Source organism: Dasypus novemcinctus, chromosome 23 (genome assembly GCF_030445035.2).
Source record: "Dasypus novemcinctus isolate mDasNov1 chromosome 23, mDasNov1.1.hap2, whole genome shotgun sequence".
Lineage (NCBI taxonomy): Eukaryota > Metazoa > Chordata > Mammalia > Cingulata > Dasypodidae > Dasypus > Dasypus novemcinctus.
The window spans coordinates 53,886,052-53,905,211 of NC_080695.1; the positions used below are offsets into that span (position 1 = coordinate 53,886,052).

Below are 19,160 nucleotides of genomic sequence, written 5' to 3' on the forward strand. Positions count from 1 at the left end.
AGGAGCCTCCCAGGAGAAGCACCATGCCACCCATGGTAGAGTCGTGCCAAAAAATAAAAGCTGAGGCCCATTCAATCTCTAGAACTAACTGCCGACTTACAAGAAATACTGGAGGAAGAGGAACATGTTATACACCATTATGGGGATGCAATTCAGCAAAACCTAGACTGAGAAACTCAACAGGACAAATGACCCAATTACTTCAACAAATAAATTATAAGGAGGAAAAAAAATAAGGAAGAATGGGGGAGAAAGAACCTTCAGATTAAGAGAAACTTAAGAAGCATGCCAATGGCAATATATGGACCTTATTTTAGCACTGTTTTGAAGAAAGAAATTAAGAAAAAAAGACAACTGTGGAAATTTGAACAGGGACTAATTATTTAATGAGATTAAGGAATTATTTAATATTTTTAACTGGGATAATACATTTGGGATTTTGCTTCAAAAAAAGGAATCCTTATATTTTTAGAGATACATGCTGAAATTCTAAAGATGAAACAATGTGATGTTTGGGATTTGCTTTAAAATAATCCAGGAATGGGGAGAAGAGATAGGGACATAAATGAAACAAGATCTGTCATAAGCTGATAATTCTAGGAGAGATATGTTTGAACACTTCTGTAATAAAAAGTTTTTTTAAAAAATTGAACAAAAGGTACAAAATCAATGATGTTCCATAATGCTGAAAACAAAGCAAAACCAATTTCTGGTGTTAGAGATCTGAAAAGCAGTAACCTTCAACTCCCCAAAGGCTGGGGGAGGGGTGACTAAAAGGGGGAATAAAGACAGCTTCTGGGGTTCAGTGATCTCTTCTTGCTTGTTCTGAATGGTAATTATATGGGTAAACTTGGTAAAAACTCATTAAACAGCAAACTTAGGATATTTGTGTTTTTCTGCATATATGGGATACTTCAATTTTAAAAGGTGCTTAAAATGAAATTAGGGAAACGGACTTTGGCCCAGTGGTTAGGGTGTCCGTCTACCACATGGGAGGTCCGAGGTTCAAACCCCGGGCGGGCCTCCTTGACCCGTGTGCAGCTGGCCCATGCGCAGTGCCGATGTGCGCAAGGAGTACCCTGCCATGCAGGGGTGTCCCCCGCGTGGGGGAGCCCCACGCGCAAGGAGTGCACCTGTAAGGAGAGCCGCCCAGCGCAAAGGAGGGTGCAGCCTGCCCAGGAGTGGCGCCGCCCACACTTCCCGTGCTGCTGACGACAACAGAAGCGGACAAAGAAACAAGACGCAGCAAAGAGACACAGAGAACAGACAACCGGGGGAGGGGAATTAAATAAATAAAAAAAAAAATAAATCTTTAAAAAAAAATAAAAAAATAAAAATAAAATGAAATTACTCTGGCAATAGCATTTGAATCTAGTTCTTTACTTGCTGCTAAAGCCCTGCTCTTTGACAAGCCCAGTGTTGCCCAATCTGAGGCTCTACTCTATGCCTAGGGAGAAAAAAGTGTCTTTATTTGCTCAGGAAAAAATTACAGGCAAGTCAAATATATGTGGGAAACTCTGCTGACTAAATCCCCTTGGAAAACTGCAGTGCACTTGAACATATCTAAGGGGTCCTATGGTAAAAAAAAAAAAAAGGTTTAACCTTGCAGAATGCAGCGTATATGAAACAGTGTTATAGTACACATACAACTGCCTCATTCTCCCTTGCTGTAAAGGAAGTCATTCTTACAAATTATACAAGTAAAATGCCTCAATGTCGAAACTAGACTCCTTCACTATTATAAACACCCCAAAAATGTACAATTCTTTCAAGGACAACATTACAGTCACACATACCGTGAAATGCTTGCAGGTGTATTCTACCCACACTTCAGCACAATTAATGTAGTCCTACAAAGAAAAAGGAAAAGCTTCTTTACAATAAGGATAACACGGTTTACTTCATGACAGAAGTTTATCATTTACAACTTTCCTTAAGGTTTTGATACTGAAAAGAACTGACAAGTGAGAGGAATTTTCAGAGTGGTTTATTTACAGAAAACTTTGGCCCACTGATAAATTTTACCATGAGAAGTGAATTATAAGAAAGCCTAAGTTGCTTGAAACTAATGAGACTTTCATTTCTGAATTACTACTTTGGCCAATATGGAAATCTGGGAAGCCGGAGCACACTGGGAGAGCCAGGGGTTCAAAGGGCGGTGCTCTCAGATGCACGCGGGGGAATCCTCACCCCTCAGCAGAGAAACTGATGGCAGATCTGGGTGAATACTCAAGCTTTGCTTAAAATATGACTTTGCATGTTCTGAGAAAAGCAGGCTACCTTCAAGAAAGAGCCAATTTATCCCATGGGGGGCTGATGGTAAGAAAGTGTGCATTAGACTCAAGTAGGAAGGGGGCCCATGGAGAGACAAGGCAATGTCTGCAATGACAGGGACCAACATTGCTAGGCTGCCTGCCCAGAACTGGGGAAAAATGTAGCCAACAAGGGCTTTCTCCCTCTTTACCCTTTCTGTTCTGACAGCATAAGGTAAACAAAGAAGAAAGGGACAGAGAAGAAAATAGCTATTTCATTCATACAGAAAAAGCCAAGAACATTCTCAGGTCTAACTGGTGCTAAGGTAACCTTAACAAGGTGAGTGTGAAGTTAAAAACTGGAGAAGTAAGGGCTTTTGGTGTCAGACTACTGCGGGCCACTGAGGAACAGCCAGCCCAGTGCCAGGGACAGGCTTCAGAAGGTAGTTGTTTTTGTTTTTGTTTTCCTAATTATTATGGTAGCATATATACTATATAAAATTTCCCATTTTAACCACAATTCAGTGATTATCAATTACATTCCCACTATTGTGCCACCATCATCACCATCCATCACCAAAATTCTTATCATCCCAAAGAGAAGCTGTACCCAGTAAGTAATAACTCCCCACCTGCCAGCCCAACCCCAGCCCCTGGAAACCTGTACCTTCTTTCTGTCTTATGAATTTTCATATTCTAGTTATTTCACTATTTCATAGTGAGATGAGACAGTACTTGTCCTTTCAAATCTGGCTTATTTTACTCAACTTCTTCAAGGTTCATCTGGGTTGTAGCATTATATCAGAACTTCACTCCTTTTTATGGCTCTAAGAAGGTTTTTGACTTAAAGATCCGGAATGAGCTATTTTAGGTAGCCAATCAGTGCTAGGTAAAATGGAGGACTTCAGCAGTTGAAGTTCAATGAGGCTTTTGCTCAACTATACCTAGGTATATAGTTTTGTGACATTTTTAATTTTCCTAAATTATCACCACTCAATATACTATTGTAAAGGTGGTAATTGCCAGGGGTTTATAATTGTGCTCAGTTTATTTCCTTGGAAAAAGGATTGCATCAGAGGCTACACATTCATAGTCAGCTATTCACTGCGAATAAGAGAGGGATGACACTGCAGCAGAGTCTGTCCAGCTGCTCCTGCAGCCCCCAAGTCAGCCAATACCGTTCACCTACTGGCAGGTACATAAACTGCCAGCATGATGTCTAAAAGGACAGACACGAAACCCAAACCTACGCCATCACGGCCATCACCACACGCGCGATGGACCCTGACATCAACGTCTGCCTTCCTCAGACTTCCTACAACCGAGGCTTGGGGGACCAGGGTTTCAGTCGATTCCATGCAAGGTCAGAAACGGGAATTCCATTTTGCTAATTATTGGTTTGACCTGTTGATCTTCAGTTTATGAATATCTTATAAATTCCATTTTCCAAATCCAAATACTAGAGACGGCTGCATTTTTGGATGCTCTCTGCAAAGTTAAGCATCTTTTAAAGTCTCAAGGATTTGCAATTTTATACTTTTAGTGCACCTTGAGGCCTCAAGATCAAGACACAAAAATCAAAGAAATACATCTTTAAAGCTAGCAGTTCTCCAATACTGGCTAACAACTAAGAAAATTAAAAGAAGCAGATTTCTTCTTTTATGAATAAAGTATCATTGAAAGATAAAGTTTTTAAAGAAAAATTAAACTGCATAACTTGGACCAAAAAAAGGCAGTCTAAATCTAAGGTTCTAAATGGTCACCCACCTGTGGGTTCTTCAATTTAGTGATAACTTTCCAAGCTTCATTCAGAATCTGAAGTCGATCACTCTCAGGAGGATCAGCCAAGGCCAAGTTTAAGCCCAATGAGCGAAAAAGGAGATGCTAAAAAAAGGAGCAAACCATTATGCCACTGGCAATTTTAAATCAGAGCAACTTGACCCTTCAAGAAAAGAAAAGGCCGTAAAATTTAGTTTGACTCAGGGTTGACCTCCAATGGCCTTTTGCTAAAGTTCTGGCATGGACCTCCCCAAGTCAGTCTGAGAAATGGGAAAAACACAGCCAGTTCCATGTGATGGTTCCAGTTTGTCGCCCATTAATATTCCACTGGACAAAGCTTTTCACCAATATTCTGAAGATTTATTTTTAATGGTATGGGGCCCAAGTCTCTCCTCAGAGTGAGCTTATCTGACAGATTTAGGACTCACATGGGCCTGACACACAGCAATTACATGATGTCTAACAAGCCAATCTCTAACTCATCTTCCATCCTGCTCTTCAGAAACAAGAGCCTTTGCTTGTTTGCCCGCTGGCTCAAGCTGCCCCAACACTGGACTCTCTCCCTTGAAGCTATCAGAGAAACACTGCCCATTTGTTCTCCTGCTGGGCATTAAGTCAAGAACCTACCTTGGGGAAGCCCGACTCATCGCACTCTTTAATCATGCCGATAAAATCCATAGACCTGGTGGCAATGAACTCGGCCCGGAATGCTGACATCACGGAATTCAACAGCAAGGCACTGCAAGACACGGCCCCCCCAAGGAGGCAGAGCTGTCTATGAATGAATGCCGCTTTAATTTTAGGACGTATATTGACAGGATGGATGACTGACAGCCCTTTAATGGTAAGGTTGAAAGAAAAGACGAGAGCCTAGAGTAAAAAGGCAGCCTCCAGGGACACACACGATGTCTTGTGCATACTTGGAACTTGATAAATATTGAATAACCTGGATGGATGGGTGGCTGGAAGGATGGAGAAGCAAGCAATCAAGTCCGTTTAAAGAGGAGAACAGCCAGCCTTCAACAGGCTGCTGTGCTAATAAAGCTAAACGTTAAGTAACAGTAGCAACTCAAGCTGCAAATAAATATTCACAATGCCTACAAAAAGCACAGTCTTAAGCACTAGACACAGCAAGCCCATTCAATGCTGCTCTACCACTGAAAGGGGAGCAGAGGGGAAAGAACAGGAAGATGGATTCAGCACAGCCCCAGGGAGAAAGGACTATTATTATGCCATTTTACAGAGGAAGAAGCTGAGGCACAGAGAGGCTAAGTGGCTCAAGGTCACACAGCTAAGAAAGGGCAGAGCTGAGAACTGAATCCAGGCATTGGGCTCTAACCCGCCACGCTGTCCGTTCTGCCTGTCAGCTCTCTTGCCTGTGAAAGCATGCCAAGGCTCAATTTCCAAACCCACCAACCAACACCACCTCCAAACTCATGCTTTAGGAATTTTTACATACTCACTTGTTTCCTAGTTTCTTACATCTCTCCATCATCTCGGTTAGCAGAGCCTAACAAAGTAAAAAAAAAGAATAATTAAAATGATCAGGGAAGCAAATGCGGCTCAAGTGACTGGGCTCCCACCTACCAAATGGGGGGGTCTGTGGTTTGGTTCCTGGTGCCTCCTAAAGAAGACAGCAAGCTGGCGCGATGGGCAGGCACTGCAAGCTGACACAAGATGACTCAATAAGAAACACAAGAAGAAAAAACATAATGACAGACACACAAAGCAGGGAGCAGAGGTTCCTAGTGCCTCCTAAAGAGGACAAGCAGTACGGTGAGCTGACATGACAAAATGACCCAACGAAAGACACAAGAGGAAAACCATGAGAGACACAACAAAGCAGGGAATGGTGGTGGCTTAAGCAATTAGGCACCTCCCTCTCACGTTGGAGGTCCCGGGCTTGGTCCCGGCACCTCCAAAAGAAACAAAGATGAACAGTCGCCGCAAGTGCAAACAACAAGGGGGTGGGGAGAGATAAATAAGTAAAATAAATCTTTAAAAATAAAATAAAACGATCAGGTTGGGGAATCTAAGGCAGCATTCCTCACTAACAGATTTCCACGTAATTCCCATATAATCCTCTCAAATAAATGTAGTCACATACTCATTTACAAAATTCTCAGTACTGGTGGGAATGGGGATGGTGGAGGAGAAGGGAAAAAAATTCACTTTCATGGCACCAGGAGCCAGGCGCAGTGGGGTTCAAACCCAGCCTTGCCAGCCTGGTGGTGAGACCTTGGGCAAGCCACCCGACTTCGCCAAGCCTGGCTTCCTCGTCCTGAAGTGGAGGGTGAGCGTGGTGGCGCCCTATCCCCAGGACTACTGAAGATGACGGCGCAGGGGGCCTCGTGCTCTTGGGCACCAGGAGAACGGGAATGACTTTACTCCCCACCTCTCTCAGCAAACCCCCACCTGCTTCCCCATTTCCCCAGGCGCCCTGGTACGCTCAGCACTACGAGGTGCTTCACGCCCGCCAGCAGGGCGAAGGGCGCTCTGCGCTCCTGACCTCCCTCCTCGCGCCGCCCACAGGCAGCCTCTCTGGGATGAGGTGGGCCACAGGTGGGGTGGGGTGGGCTGGCGCTGACGGCAGACCAGCCTTGGAGCCCCGGAGTTCGGCATCCAAGGGCATGCTCTTCGCCAGATTTCCTCTCCATACGTCTTGAGGTGTTATTTTTTCCAAAAGGAAATAAGAGCTGAACTCACTGGAAGGCTGTTAATGGCTTTAGAGCTATCTTCAGACAATGACATATCTTTAAATGAGCTCCTGTTTAAAAAAATCAATGGAAGGAGGCTCCTTCCGGACAGTGGTTTGGGGAAGGTTCTGAGTGGTACAGGCCAAGGTCAACCGTAAGTAAAGAGAACTCAAAACATCCTCCACACGGAGCACTCGCCGTGTGCCAGGCTAAGAAGTGCTTTAAATACCTTTTCTCCTTGACTCTTCACAACAACCTTGGGAGGCCCAGGCAATGTTCTCCCCATTTTACAGATGCGGAAGCCAAAGCTCAGGTAGGTTAAGGCACTTCCTGGTAAGGGTAAGACCGAGAGTTGCATCCAGGCCTGACCCAGAGGTTAAGAAAGCTGCCCTCCCCAGCTGGGCCCCCGTGTCCTGAGGAGGTGCCTGAACAACGGAACTGTGAGCGGCTGTGATGACGCTGGCACCCCCACCCCTAGGGCTTAGTCAGACTTCTGTCTCTGGCCCCCATAAATCAGGCTGGGTCCAAACCCATCACGGGGGTCTCATTCCCTTAGCCAGTGGCCTGGGTTTGGGCATTGGCACACAACCCATCTTCAACTGTTGGGATGGGATGGGAAGTCTTCCAGGGGCTTTGAGGAAAAGTTTCTGGCTCTTAAATGTCTTTCTGCCTCTGGACGCCATCATGTCAGGATGTGAGGTCTGGAACAGCGCAGCCACGTTACTGCTAGCCAAGGACTGAAGAGCAGGGTAATGATGAGAAGGGGCCAGGGCCTGAAGCCTGCACTTGCCATGGAAGGGAACACACGGAGGGGGTTTTGTAAGGCCCGTCAATTAGGGATTTGCTCCCTGCAACCAGAATCGTCCCAGCCGATGACAAAATTGATGCTGTAACAAAGGGCTTCCCTTACCACTTGTAGGTTATTTGTATTTGAAAAGTCTTTATTTTATTTTATTTTATTGTGCCAATATATATATAACATAACATAAAACTTTTCTTTTTAGGAGATAATGGGAATCAAACCCGGGACCTTGTATGTGGGAAGCAGGTGCTCAACCACTTGAGCTACATCCACTCCCTCCATTTCTTAAGTGTACAATTCAGGGGCTTCAATTACATTCACGATATTGTACCACCACCATCCATTACTAAAAACTTCATCACCCCCGACACAGAAACTTTGTACCCATTAAGCAATAACTCCCTCTTCCACTCCCTCCCCACCCCACCCCAGCTCTTGGTAACTGAAATCTACTTTCTGTCTCTATGAATTTGCTTATTCTAGGTATTTCATTTAAATGGAATCACACAGTATCTGTCCTTTTGTGTCTGGCCTATTTCACTTAGTATAACATTTTCAAGGTTTGATCCAAGTCATAGCATTGTGCATCAGAACCTAAACAGTCACTCTTAAAGGCCACACCAGAATGGGTTTTGGAAAAGGGGGGAAGGAGAAAGAGAACTTCTATAAAGTTAACCCAAAGACAACCTCCTCCGTCAACACATATACACAATGGCTTATTGAGTAACTTCCTATGGAGCAGCTTAATGGACGAGACATTATTCCAGACTCTGGGGACAAGGTGGCAAGGAAAAGGGACAGAACTTCACACCCTGGCGACACTCAGCATCACACGTACCCGCACCCCAACGTGAACTCACAAGTCTTGGCCCACCACCGCTGGAAAGCCGAACTAAGGCAAATACCAACGCAGGGACAAAACATTCCAGGACGACAAGACAAACGTTTTAAAATGTTCTCTTTTTCACAAAACATGAACGCATTAAAAATGCATACAAGAACTTTCCAAAAAATGAAAGGCTCTGTTCTTACAGAGGACTAGGAGCCAGAAGCTTGTGCATCCCAGGCAAGTCTACTCAAGGTTTGTTTGTTTGTTTTCCTGAGAAGTGACAGGATTGATGATCTTTGGCAAGAACTAGATGAACAATAGTTCAAACCAGGCTGAAATCGAAACAAGGTTTTTGGCTGAAACAAACCACTAGAAAACTTGCAGCTCTGCACACTGACTTTTCCGACATACATCGGAACTTACAGTTTCAAAAGATTCACAAATCAGGTATTTTTTTACTGTTCCTATCTTTTTTGAGGCTTTTGTTGCTACTGCTGTTTTCACCCTGATATTTCATCCATTTGCTGGATATTACATTGTTTTGTAAAAATTATAAAAATAAGAAATGCTTATGGACACACGTTCCAACAAGATGGACTTATATCAAGTGAAACACAAATGCCTGCCCTTTAATTCCCACTTCCCAAGAGTCTTCACCATCAGCATTTTGCTGTTTCTTTCTAGACCTTTGTCTATGCCCTATTACTGTATAGTTTTGTTTGCTTTTCTGCAGATCCCTGGCAATTTTTATGTTTATTTTTTTTCCTTTACAAAAATAGGATAGTGTTATACATCCTGGGCTGCAACTTTGGGTTGCAATTTGCCTTTTTTATTCAATAGTCTTGCACGGACCTCCTTTCGTCCATGTTAGTACATACAAATTTATCTCATTCTTTTAAATGGCAGAGGAATCCATACCATGGATAGAACATCTTTTTCCAAACTGCCTCCAATAGATGATTTTTTTTTTAAACTTTGATTCTGAACACAAAAAAATCACAAAAATAGTGCAGAGAAGTCTCCTGCACTCATCAAACACCTCTGCCCCCAATAATGCCACCCTACTTAGCTAAGGTATGTCATCAAAACCAGGAAACCAATGTTGCTACAATATAATTAACTAGACCTTTTCACCAGTTTTTCAGTGTGTACACACACATATACCTTTTTTTTTTCTTGTATATCTATGTCCAATTCTGTAACAATTCATCACAGATAAGATTTCATTAACCACTACCAGATTTAACTGATGGATTTTTAAGGTTATGTCCATATTAGAACTTGTTACCTACTTCAACAGTACAGGAAAGCTGGGGGGGGGGGGGCAACGACACACACACAGAATTCCTTTATTCTAAATTAGATGAATTCACACGCTGTCCAGAGCACTTACAGAATTGTACTTGTGCTCTTACCAGATAGCCTTCCAAGCAGGATTTACAAACCATGCTTCGTAAAAAGAGAATCACGTGAGATACCTAGCAAGTGCTATCTGCCTTCTCTTTTTCTAAATGAAGCAGAAACTTAAAGGGTGAACAAAATCATAAGCTAACATTAAAAGCTAATATCCCTTCCCCCCAACCCAGAGTTAACAGGCACAGGTCTCAACGAAACGAATTGTTTCAATGTGATAACAAGGAATTCTATGCCCCAAGCATTAAAAAGAAGAGAAAATTTTAACGTTCAGATTATTTCTCTTTCTCTGGGGATTTTTTTCTAACTGAAAAAGAATGGAAATAACAGAACTGTATGCTAAAGAAGGATGGAATAAAGACCAAGGTTAATTTTTAGATTTGCTTATTAGCCTAATCATCTTTTAGAAATGTTTTAAATGCAACTTATAGAATGACCCCTGGAGTAATACTCCCATGAGCCTATTCGTTGAGGCCTTTAAGTCTCACCTTCAGCGCAGCAGCTTGAAGAGTTATCTAGAAAGGAATTGCTGAGAGACGGCAAGAGGGAACAAACCTGCTGGTTTCAGAGTTACTGCTTGTCCTAGGGTGAATGGTGTCCCCCTAAAAGTCATGCCTGCCTGGAACTTCAGACCACGACCTTATTTGGAGACAGGGTCTTCGTGAGTGTGACTGTTTAAGAAGAGGGCATGCTGGAATAGCGTGGGCCCTGAATCCAGTACGACTGGTGTCCTTTTAAGAGGGACACTTAGAGACACAGGCCCAGAGGGAGGCTGGCACATGATGGCGAGGCAGAGAGAGTGATGCTGCACCAGCCAAGGAGTGCCTGGGGCTGTGGGAAACCAGGAGAGGTGAGGCAGGCTCCTTCCCCAGGGGCTTCGGAGGGAGCCTGGCCCTGCTGATTCAGATGTCAGGCCCCAGAACTGGGAGAGAGCACATTTCTGCTGTTTAAAGCCCCCCGGTGTGCGGTGCTCTGTTTCGGCAGGCCTGAAACACGAAGATGCCACCAAAACAGCCCTTTCTAGCTGTGTGGCCTTAAGCAAGGCCCTCGGGGCATTTCTCGAAACCTCAGGGGAGCCTTCTGTAAAACAGGGACAAGAACAGCAGCTAGACTCAGGAAGCTGGGAGGGCGAATGGAGAAAGCCCAAGTAAAGCAACAAACGCAGAGCCTGGCACGAGGTAAGCCTCAAAAAGAAGTCACTGGGCTAGGCTCGAAAGCTTAGGGACACCTTTGACTCCCCGCTCTCCTTCATTGTCCAATAAAGTCGTTCTGCCTTCTAACACCTCTTGCAATGACAGGTGGTCACAAACTCTCTTAGCCTGTGGAAATATCTGTTATTAAGGTAAGAGAGGGGAAAGCACTATAAAAATTATTCAAAGAAAAACTCTCATGTACAAGCACAAAAAAATTAGAGAATGAGAGATCATGAGGTGAAGATTACAAAGTACCAAATGGTAACAATGACCATCTATGGCAGGAGTTTAGCTGACTTTCTGTATTTTCCAAGTCCTTTCCAATGGATATGTATTTTTTTTTTAAAGATTTATTTATTTATTTAATTACTTTCCCTCCCTCGGTTGTCTGTTCTCTGTGTCTATTTGCTGCGTCTTGTTTCTTTGTCCGCTTCTGTTGTGGTCAGCCGCACGGGAAGTGTGGGCGGCGCCATTCCTGGGCAGGCTGCACTTTCTTTTGTGCTGGGCGGCTCTCCTGATGGGGCGCCCTGCTTGCCCGTGGGGCTCCCCTACGCGGGGGACACCCCTACGCGGGGGACACCCCTGCGTGGCGCGGCACTCCTTGCGCGCATCAGCACTGCGCATGGGCCAGCTCCACACGGGTCAAGGAGGCCCGGGGTTTGAACCGCGGACCTCCCATGTGGTAGACGGACGCCCTAACCACTGGGCCAAGTCCGTTTCCCTATGTATTTTTTTTAATAAACTTTTCCTGATTACGAAATTCTCTCTTACCCATTCTGTCTCTTGGATTTGCACGGCTATGAACTGGTTATGCTCACCTCTGATCTGTCTGCCATGCTTCTGCCAATATGATCTTCTCCAAGGACCACTTTTTCAAAGCATTCCCGATCTCCAAGACATCACAGTCAAACGCTGCAGCCTGGCCTGACTGCAACCTGGTCTGCTCCCAGCCCTGCTCCCAGCCAACCTAATTTCTCACTCTTTTCCAGCTGCGTTGTGCTCCGCCTCAAGTGTGTCATCTGCCTGTTTGTGCAGGTCCCTTTCCTCAGTAGCCCTTTCTTTACCTGCCCTCTGCTTGTCTCCTGGCCCTCAAGTTCAGCCCAGGCCCCCTTCTTCTTCAATGATCACAGTCGTCCTTATGCCAGTCCCATGGTACAGTTGGTAAAACAGAGACACAGAGACATGGAGCAGCCCAAGGTAGCAGGGCACAGCTTGCACCCAGGCCTGCCTGGGTTCCGTCCTCCCACCTCCACTGAGGCACTTTCCTCTTCCCCCTTCGACATTTATAACCTGCATCTCGAAGCTTAGCAAAGAGATCAGTGGGATTCTACCACAGGCAAGACCCCCAACTGATACCCTGATACCTGGGATCAGGCCTTTTGTCTTTTACATCTACCACCCCACCCTAACAAAGAGCTGCTGGTTGAGAACAACTAGAAGCTTATCAAGCGATCTGTTATCACTGCCTAAAAGTGGGTTTTGTGAAAAGCTACGTCTTTCAGCAGCGCTCTGAAGAATGTGCCTGAAACAGGAGGCCTAACTCTGCTTTCTACTTACAATAACTTGGTTTTCATTGTAGGAGGGAGAAAAGAATCTTTTTTCCCCCCTGAAACAACAACAAAAAGCCTTTTTTTGAATAATTTCTGATTTTGGGGGATTTTGGATTTCAATTTCGATTTGGCATTTTGTGTATCAGATATGCTCAGCTGAAGACGCACTTTCTCCTTCACCATATCTCACTTACCTGCCATGTATACCACCAACTGCTACAATCAAACCTCACAATTCCACTATACAGGGGCTTGGCTTCTTAAAAATACACACTGCTCTACCTCCAACTGACTCCCACCAGCCACTGTCAAAGAGCTTTTAGGCGTCATGCTGTAACATGCATTTGCCACCACATTCCACACTGACATCAATTCTACATTTTAAAAATGATTTTTTTTTTTTTTGCAAGATGCAAGTTCTTCATTTAAGTGCCCCAAGAATCAGAGCTTATTATTATTCAGGTGACCTAATTTTTTAATCACTTTTTCTGGTACAATAATGATTTCCTAGAGCTTGACACCCCAGGAAAGCTCTATTCCCAGCTTCTGCCATCCTTTGAGATTGCTGGTGCTTAAAATAAAAGTAAGAATGACTTCTAACATGTACCTCTTGTTTTTAATCTGATTTCGCCTTTCATTAAAGTAAGGAGGGAAAAATAATTGCTCTCATTTTCAAAAGCATCAATCCTGTCTGTAAGTTTTAGTCATTTGGTGGAATAGCTAAGCCGGCTCTTTCTACAGCCAAGTTCATAGCACCTCTTCCCAGGAGCCTGGGACTGCATGTGGTTGCTGAGACAGTGCAGCATGTTTTCAAGCCATCTTCCATTCAGAATAGCTTGGTTAAAATCAATTTACTTAACAGTAAGAATTTCACCTGAAATGCCAGTTGTCCCTGATTTTTCTCTTCCTACTTTAGCATTTGAAAAAAATAAAAATACAGGCAATGAATTATATTTGCTGAACGCATAGAGAATATAGAGAGGCAAAGGAAAATAGGTTAAGATGACCCCAAACCTCATCCTCCAAAGATATTTTGCCCTATCTCCTTCCCAATTCCTCAGGAAGATATAAAAAAAAATTTGCGGTCATGACGACACAACAAAATGTGCAAGTGCAACGCGTGAGGCCCAATACTAAGCATTTTAAATGCACTTTTATTTGAGCCTTAAAGTACTTGCCCTCTATTTTATCACAGCAGCTACCAGCAACAGGGCTCAGATAGGATCCCTCGCTCCAGAGTCTGCACTCTAACAGTGGACTGCCCTGCCACTTGCGACACACACGGCAACAAGCTTTCACTTTCTCTTTTTTACTAAATGTAGTATGAACACTCCTATGGCAGTCCACATAGACCCTCATCCGGGTCTCCAGCATTCCACACGGCTCCATAACATTCTGCTGAGTGCATGCACCGTAACTGAACCTAACCCCTTCTGATGGAAAGTTGGATTGTCTTCGATTTTGCACGACGATGAACAAACGTGGGGGGGGGGGGAAGGTATTCGCTCATCTAATTAATTATTTCTATAGGACAAATTCTTAAAAGTAGGATGGCTTAGTTAAAATCATGGCCTCTCCTCCCCCACGTCCCCTTTGGGGCTTTTACTGAGTGTTGGCAGCTCCTAGAATGAGGCAGATATATTTGAATTTTGCTTTGCCCCTTTCCTTTGCCTTTTTCAAGGCCCCTTTTTCTCTTCCTCATAGAATAAATTCTCAACCGCTTCCAAAGCAAGACAAGGAAAGCTTTGTCTGTCACGGTGATGACTATATTTGAACTGTGTTCTACTGAAACTGCTTCTCAGTCATGGAGAAGGAAAAAAGAGGGCTTCTGCTATGATTCTGATGTCACTTTAATGCCTGACAATGTTTCAACCAAACAGACGACTCCCATGAAAGTAATTTAGTACCTGAGCTTCTCCTTCCCTATGTAAAGTGGCGAAGTGAATGAGACTGCTCTGACCACACTGGCCATCACAAGCACAAAATGAGAGGATGAAGCTACGTGAGCAGCAATACAGCCTGCTGGCCCTAGAGTCAGATTCCATAGGTCTGTGTCTAGTCACTGCCACGTTCTCACTGTGTGACTGTACGTAAGTATCTGGTCTCTCTGAGCCTCCACGTCCCCCTCCCAAGTTGTGGGAGAATTAAATGACACAATCTGGAAAAAGCGTTCAGCATGGAACCTGGCACAATGGCAGCCCCCACCCCCAACAAAGGCTGGCAAGCATCTATGCAGCTGTGGCTCTTAGGACCGGGCCCTTTAATGCTAAGGGGCGCACAAGGACAGAGCTGTCCTGATACCGAGAGAGGGGAGCCCAAGCATTCCTCCTAGGAGGTGAACGTGCCACCGAAGCCAAATCCACCTGGCATTTACCTCAGGGGCGTGGTAGGAAATGCACTGGAAAATCCAATCCATGGCAGGCGAGTACAAGGGGAGGTAGGATGGGAGCTCCACTCCCTGGACCACCAGCTGGTTCTGGACTGTATCCCCATGAATCTACAGGAGACCAAAGAAGTGTTTAGGAAAAGAGGGGAAAATCCTATGACAAACAAAGAGCATGTAATTCAAGGACTGTGCATACTTGGAAGCACGTGGATGGCCCCGAGAGAAAGAGTCTGGCTTCTCAGCTGGTTTTTTTTTGTGTTTTTTTTTTTTAACTTAAAAAACACACAGAAAGTTTCCCATGTCACTAAGCTGAGCTGCTCTGGGAATACACACTGTGGAAAGAAGGAACCTGATAAAAAATTGAGCCAGCAGATGCCAAAAAGAAAGGCTGATCAACTGGAGACGTTTCTTGTTAACACATGCATATTGATTCAGTATGCTTGTTCAGTACAATCAACACATTTTAATTGTCTACAACAGATCTAGTGTAATTTTCTAGTGTTTACACATTTAAAGAGCTTCAAGGCATTCTCGACTTAGAAAACCAACTGGGTTTTGTGAATTTGCTATCACAGAACTGTTATATCAATTAGCTATCCTTACAGTGTTCTCTTACCTGCTTAAATGTAAGAAGAAAGTCAAAAAAGTTTTTATTTAGGCTTTCTTTGAGATGCGGAGCCACTTCCATTCCCACCTGCAGCCAAACAAAATAAAATAACCTTGACAAGGAAGAACAAGTTACAACTATCAATAACATGCACAGAATGAGGACATTTTTGAAGTAAAAAAAAATGTATATATATATGTAGGCATAGAGGAAAAGTCTGGAAAAAACATTTTTATTCTTTTTGCTTATCTGTTTTCCTATTCAATACAATGTAGTGCTTTTATAAGAAAAACCACAGGAGCTATTTTTAATGAAAACTGGGCAACATCTGCACTAATCTCATTGCAATTTCCCAAAGGTAATGAATATATTTCTGAAGAGATGACCAACAGAACAAATCAATACAACACGAAGGAGGAAGGTACTATCGATATTGCGTATGTGATATTCTCCCCCTCGCTAAAATTAGATAAACGTACATGTGGTTGCACTTGTTCGATGAGCCATGAAGATCTGGGCACCTAAGACTCAGCTTAGACTTCAGATGCTGTGCTGCCACGGTTGTATTAACAGTGACACAGACTCATTCTATGCTGGGCAGTCAAGGAAGCAGAGACAACTATTAATATATTTGAAGGGATTTTATGTAAGACAAGAATGAAGCATAGCCATGCGATAATCCATTGGCTCCTGCATTCGTTGTTTAGAAACCAGACTAACATTTCTAGCTGAAGAAATTTGCTAAGCATCAAGAAGGTGGCCAGAGCCCTGGGGAGAGCTGGAAAAGTGAAGGCAGGAGCTGTGGAAGGGAGCTCATGTGTTAAAAACAAAACATCATGAAACTCCCTAAACTGAGCTCCTCAGACACATCTCAATTCCAAATGGCTGCTTTACCACAAACGCAACTTTGTAAGGGACGCTGCTTTCCTGGGACTCAGTTTCTTCATATGAGTCAGATTTCTGCCACTCTCCTTCCCCTACCCAGAGGTCAAGAGGATTAACAATAACAAGGCTGGCTGTGACAATTCCTTTGCAAAGAATTACTTAAGAACCATCGGAGTGCTAAATTCCAAGGGAAGCTCTGTGGCTGGTGGATACAGGAGATGTTTCCATGGAAAAGAACACTGATTTTTAAAAAATACAAACAGAAACTGTCAGAGCCAGTGGCACTGTGTTCTGAGTCCATTGTCTTTCCTTCCACTTAATCATATTGTAGAAAAGGCAATAATTATGTACTAGGCGACAGCAGAGAAAAGTCCAGTGGACAAGCAGAGGCAGTGAGCTGAGGGCCGGGACTTAGAAGAGGAGTTAATCATACTTTCCTTTAATAAACAGCTTTGTGCTCCCCCCACGCCCAAACCACCCACTGCTCTGGTGTTTTGTTTATCTCTTCCCATCAAGCCAAATGAGCAGCTTGGAAATCTGCTTGGGTCTAAAAGAATTCTACCCGGGGCAGCAAGGAGAGTTGCTTGTGATTCCCATCTGTTGTTTCTGCCTGCCGGGCACTCATTCCCACTGTTTCTTGGATCAGCAAATGGGATTTGTCTCTGGGACATAAAATCTTTCTCTCAGACCATGAGGTCTGTGACAAGGAGGACTCATCCCACCCACCCGGGGCTCCATGTGAGTCGGTACATGACCCAGGCCTGGTGAATAAGCATATCGCACCCCATGGCCGTAGTGATGGATCTAGGGATGGGGACGTGATCTAAAGGGATCAATGGGAATCAGCCATGAGAGTCTGGCTGGAATTACAGGGAAAAAAGCACTCTCTATTGGGGTTCCTAAGTTGGTAGGGTGGGAGCCTGGAGCTGCTGTGGGTCATCATATAGAAAGAGCAAACCATACAATGAAGTCAACCCAGAGGACAGCAGAGCTGGGTGATGGAGCGAGAGGACGATTCTCGATAACCTTTGAAGTCCTGGATCTAGCCATGCCTGACTATCCTGGACACTTCACACATGAACCCATAAACCCCGCTTTTTGGCTTCAAATAGCGTGAACTGAGTTTTTGCCATGCAAAGGATCCTTTCTAATGCACGGGCTGCTTTCTTATTCTTTTTATGTCAAAAGACTGGTGACTACTCAACCAAGGAAACTGATGCACTGCCTGGACTGACAAAAATGATTTCAATAGATGCAGTGCATTTCGTCACCAGTCTCCCTGGAATGAGTCTGCTTTGTTCTCTACATTTCCTCCTTATCATCGGTATTTCAGGGCTGCATCTCCCATTCAAAGGCACTTTATATGCAACGGACATTATCTTTTGCCTAGCTCATGAAACTTACCTCAAACTTTAAAATTAAATAGGTTTGTAAGGAGTGAATTCCCCCCACCTTTTCTGGTTTTCCTTTAATAACCAGAAAAATCTTCGCAAGACATAGTGACTCTAAACCTTTATTACTCTATCACTCAGCAGATGTCAATGTTAGGTCTACAGGGTAGACCAGGGTACCCAATGTAGGTTCTACAGGGTAAAAACAGCAGAGCCCAATATGCGGCGATACCCTGCAACTCTCCACAGAGGAGCCAGCAGAGCGTTTCCCGCCAATAGGTCCTCAGCAAACAATGACTTGGAAGGAGTATTTCATCTTCAATATATTCAAAAATTGAAGCTCTAAGAAACATACCTGATACCCCCGCATGGAAAAGCCACCCCAAGTCTTAAGCAGACAGCAATGAATAAACGCTCTGGACTGTGGTACAAAGGGAGGGGGTCATCGTCGAATGGAAGGTTTGTCCTTTCATTCTCAGGCTCAGGCAACAGACATAGCAAAAGTTTCCTTCCCAGTGGACGCCTGCCATCCCCTCTGAGGGCAATGATGATTTGATTTCTCTCTTTGTGACACTTGAGCCCACGGAGCTTCCCTCGTTTGCTAGATGTCGTATAAAAGCAGCCAATCCAAGGTCCCATCTTCTCTCCTGATGTACTAAGAAGCACAGTGCCCTCCTGGGGAGGCGGGGCATCTGTCTGAGGTTCACCGGGACCCCTCAACAGGGGCAATGGCCCTTCTCCAACAACGAACGATGCTGATGGGCCTAGCAAGGACAACTCCCACTGAACCCCGCGTGGGAAAGCTGGCAGAAGGAAAGCCCCTTTGGGGGTTGAAAAACTACCACGCACCCTCCACAGGCTGGACTTTTCATCAGTGACTGTTTAGGAGCTTTGAAGAGAAGCTTCACGGTGCTTTAGAGGAGTGGAAGGCCCCGGGACTTATAATGGCACCATCTCGCCCTTCACAGAGTTCCCCAGGACGGGCCGAGGCCCTCCCAGGGCCTGCCACCGCTCGGACACCTCTCCCTGCCAAACAGCCCTCGCCGCACGGCACGCGGCGCCAGCTCCTCAACACGAGGACAAAAAAACCCCACAGAAAACCACCTCACAAAACAAGCAAGTTCAAGACAAAGGGGAAGCACATTTCAAGTCCCTGAAAAGCAACCTATCAGCTGAAAGGCCCTGGAAGCCACGACGATTTCCTCCTTCCTGGCGAGAACTGAGACAATTAATTCTGAAAACCAGTTCATCTGTAAGAAGGTGACCTTGTGCACCCCCTCATTAGAGTGACAGTAAGTTGGGCTTCTTTAAAATTAATTTTTAAAAGAAATCCGACAGCTCCACTTTCTGGGGAAGAGCCATGTTCTAACATTAGCA

The 19,160-nt window shown here is 44.5% G+C and overlaps 1 protein-coding gene across 5 annotated transcripts in view; it reads right to left on the reverse strand.

The window, feature by feature from the left end:
* VPS35L (VPS35 endosomal protein sorting factor like) overlaps positions 1-19,160 on the reverse strand; it is a 121,406-nt gene that overhangs the window by 59,348 nt on the left and 42,898 nt on the right. For all 5 annotated transcript variants that reach the window (XM_058286359.2, XM_071211313.1, XM_071211312.1 and 2 more), the window contains 6 exons: positions 15,517-15,594; positions 14,889-15,011; positions 5,495-5,541; positions 4,659-4,770; positions 4,020-4,136; positions 1,797-1,850 (listed from right to left, as the gene is read on the reverse strand). In XM_058286359.2, the coding sequence (XP_058142342.1) occupies positions 1,797-1,850; positions 4,020-4,136; positions 4,659-4,770; positions 5,495-5,541; positions 14,889-15,011; positions 15,517-15,594 (531 nt within the window). The remainder of the gene's footprint in view (positions 1-1,796; positions 1,851-4,019; positions 4,137-4,658; positions 4,771-5,494; positions 5,542-14,888; positions 15,012-15,516; positions 15,595-19,160) is intronic.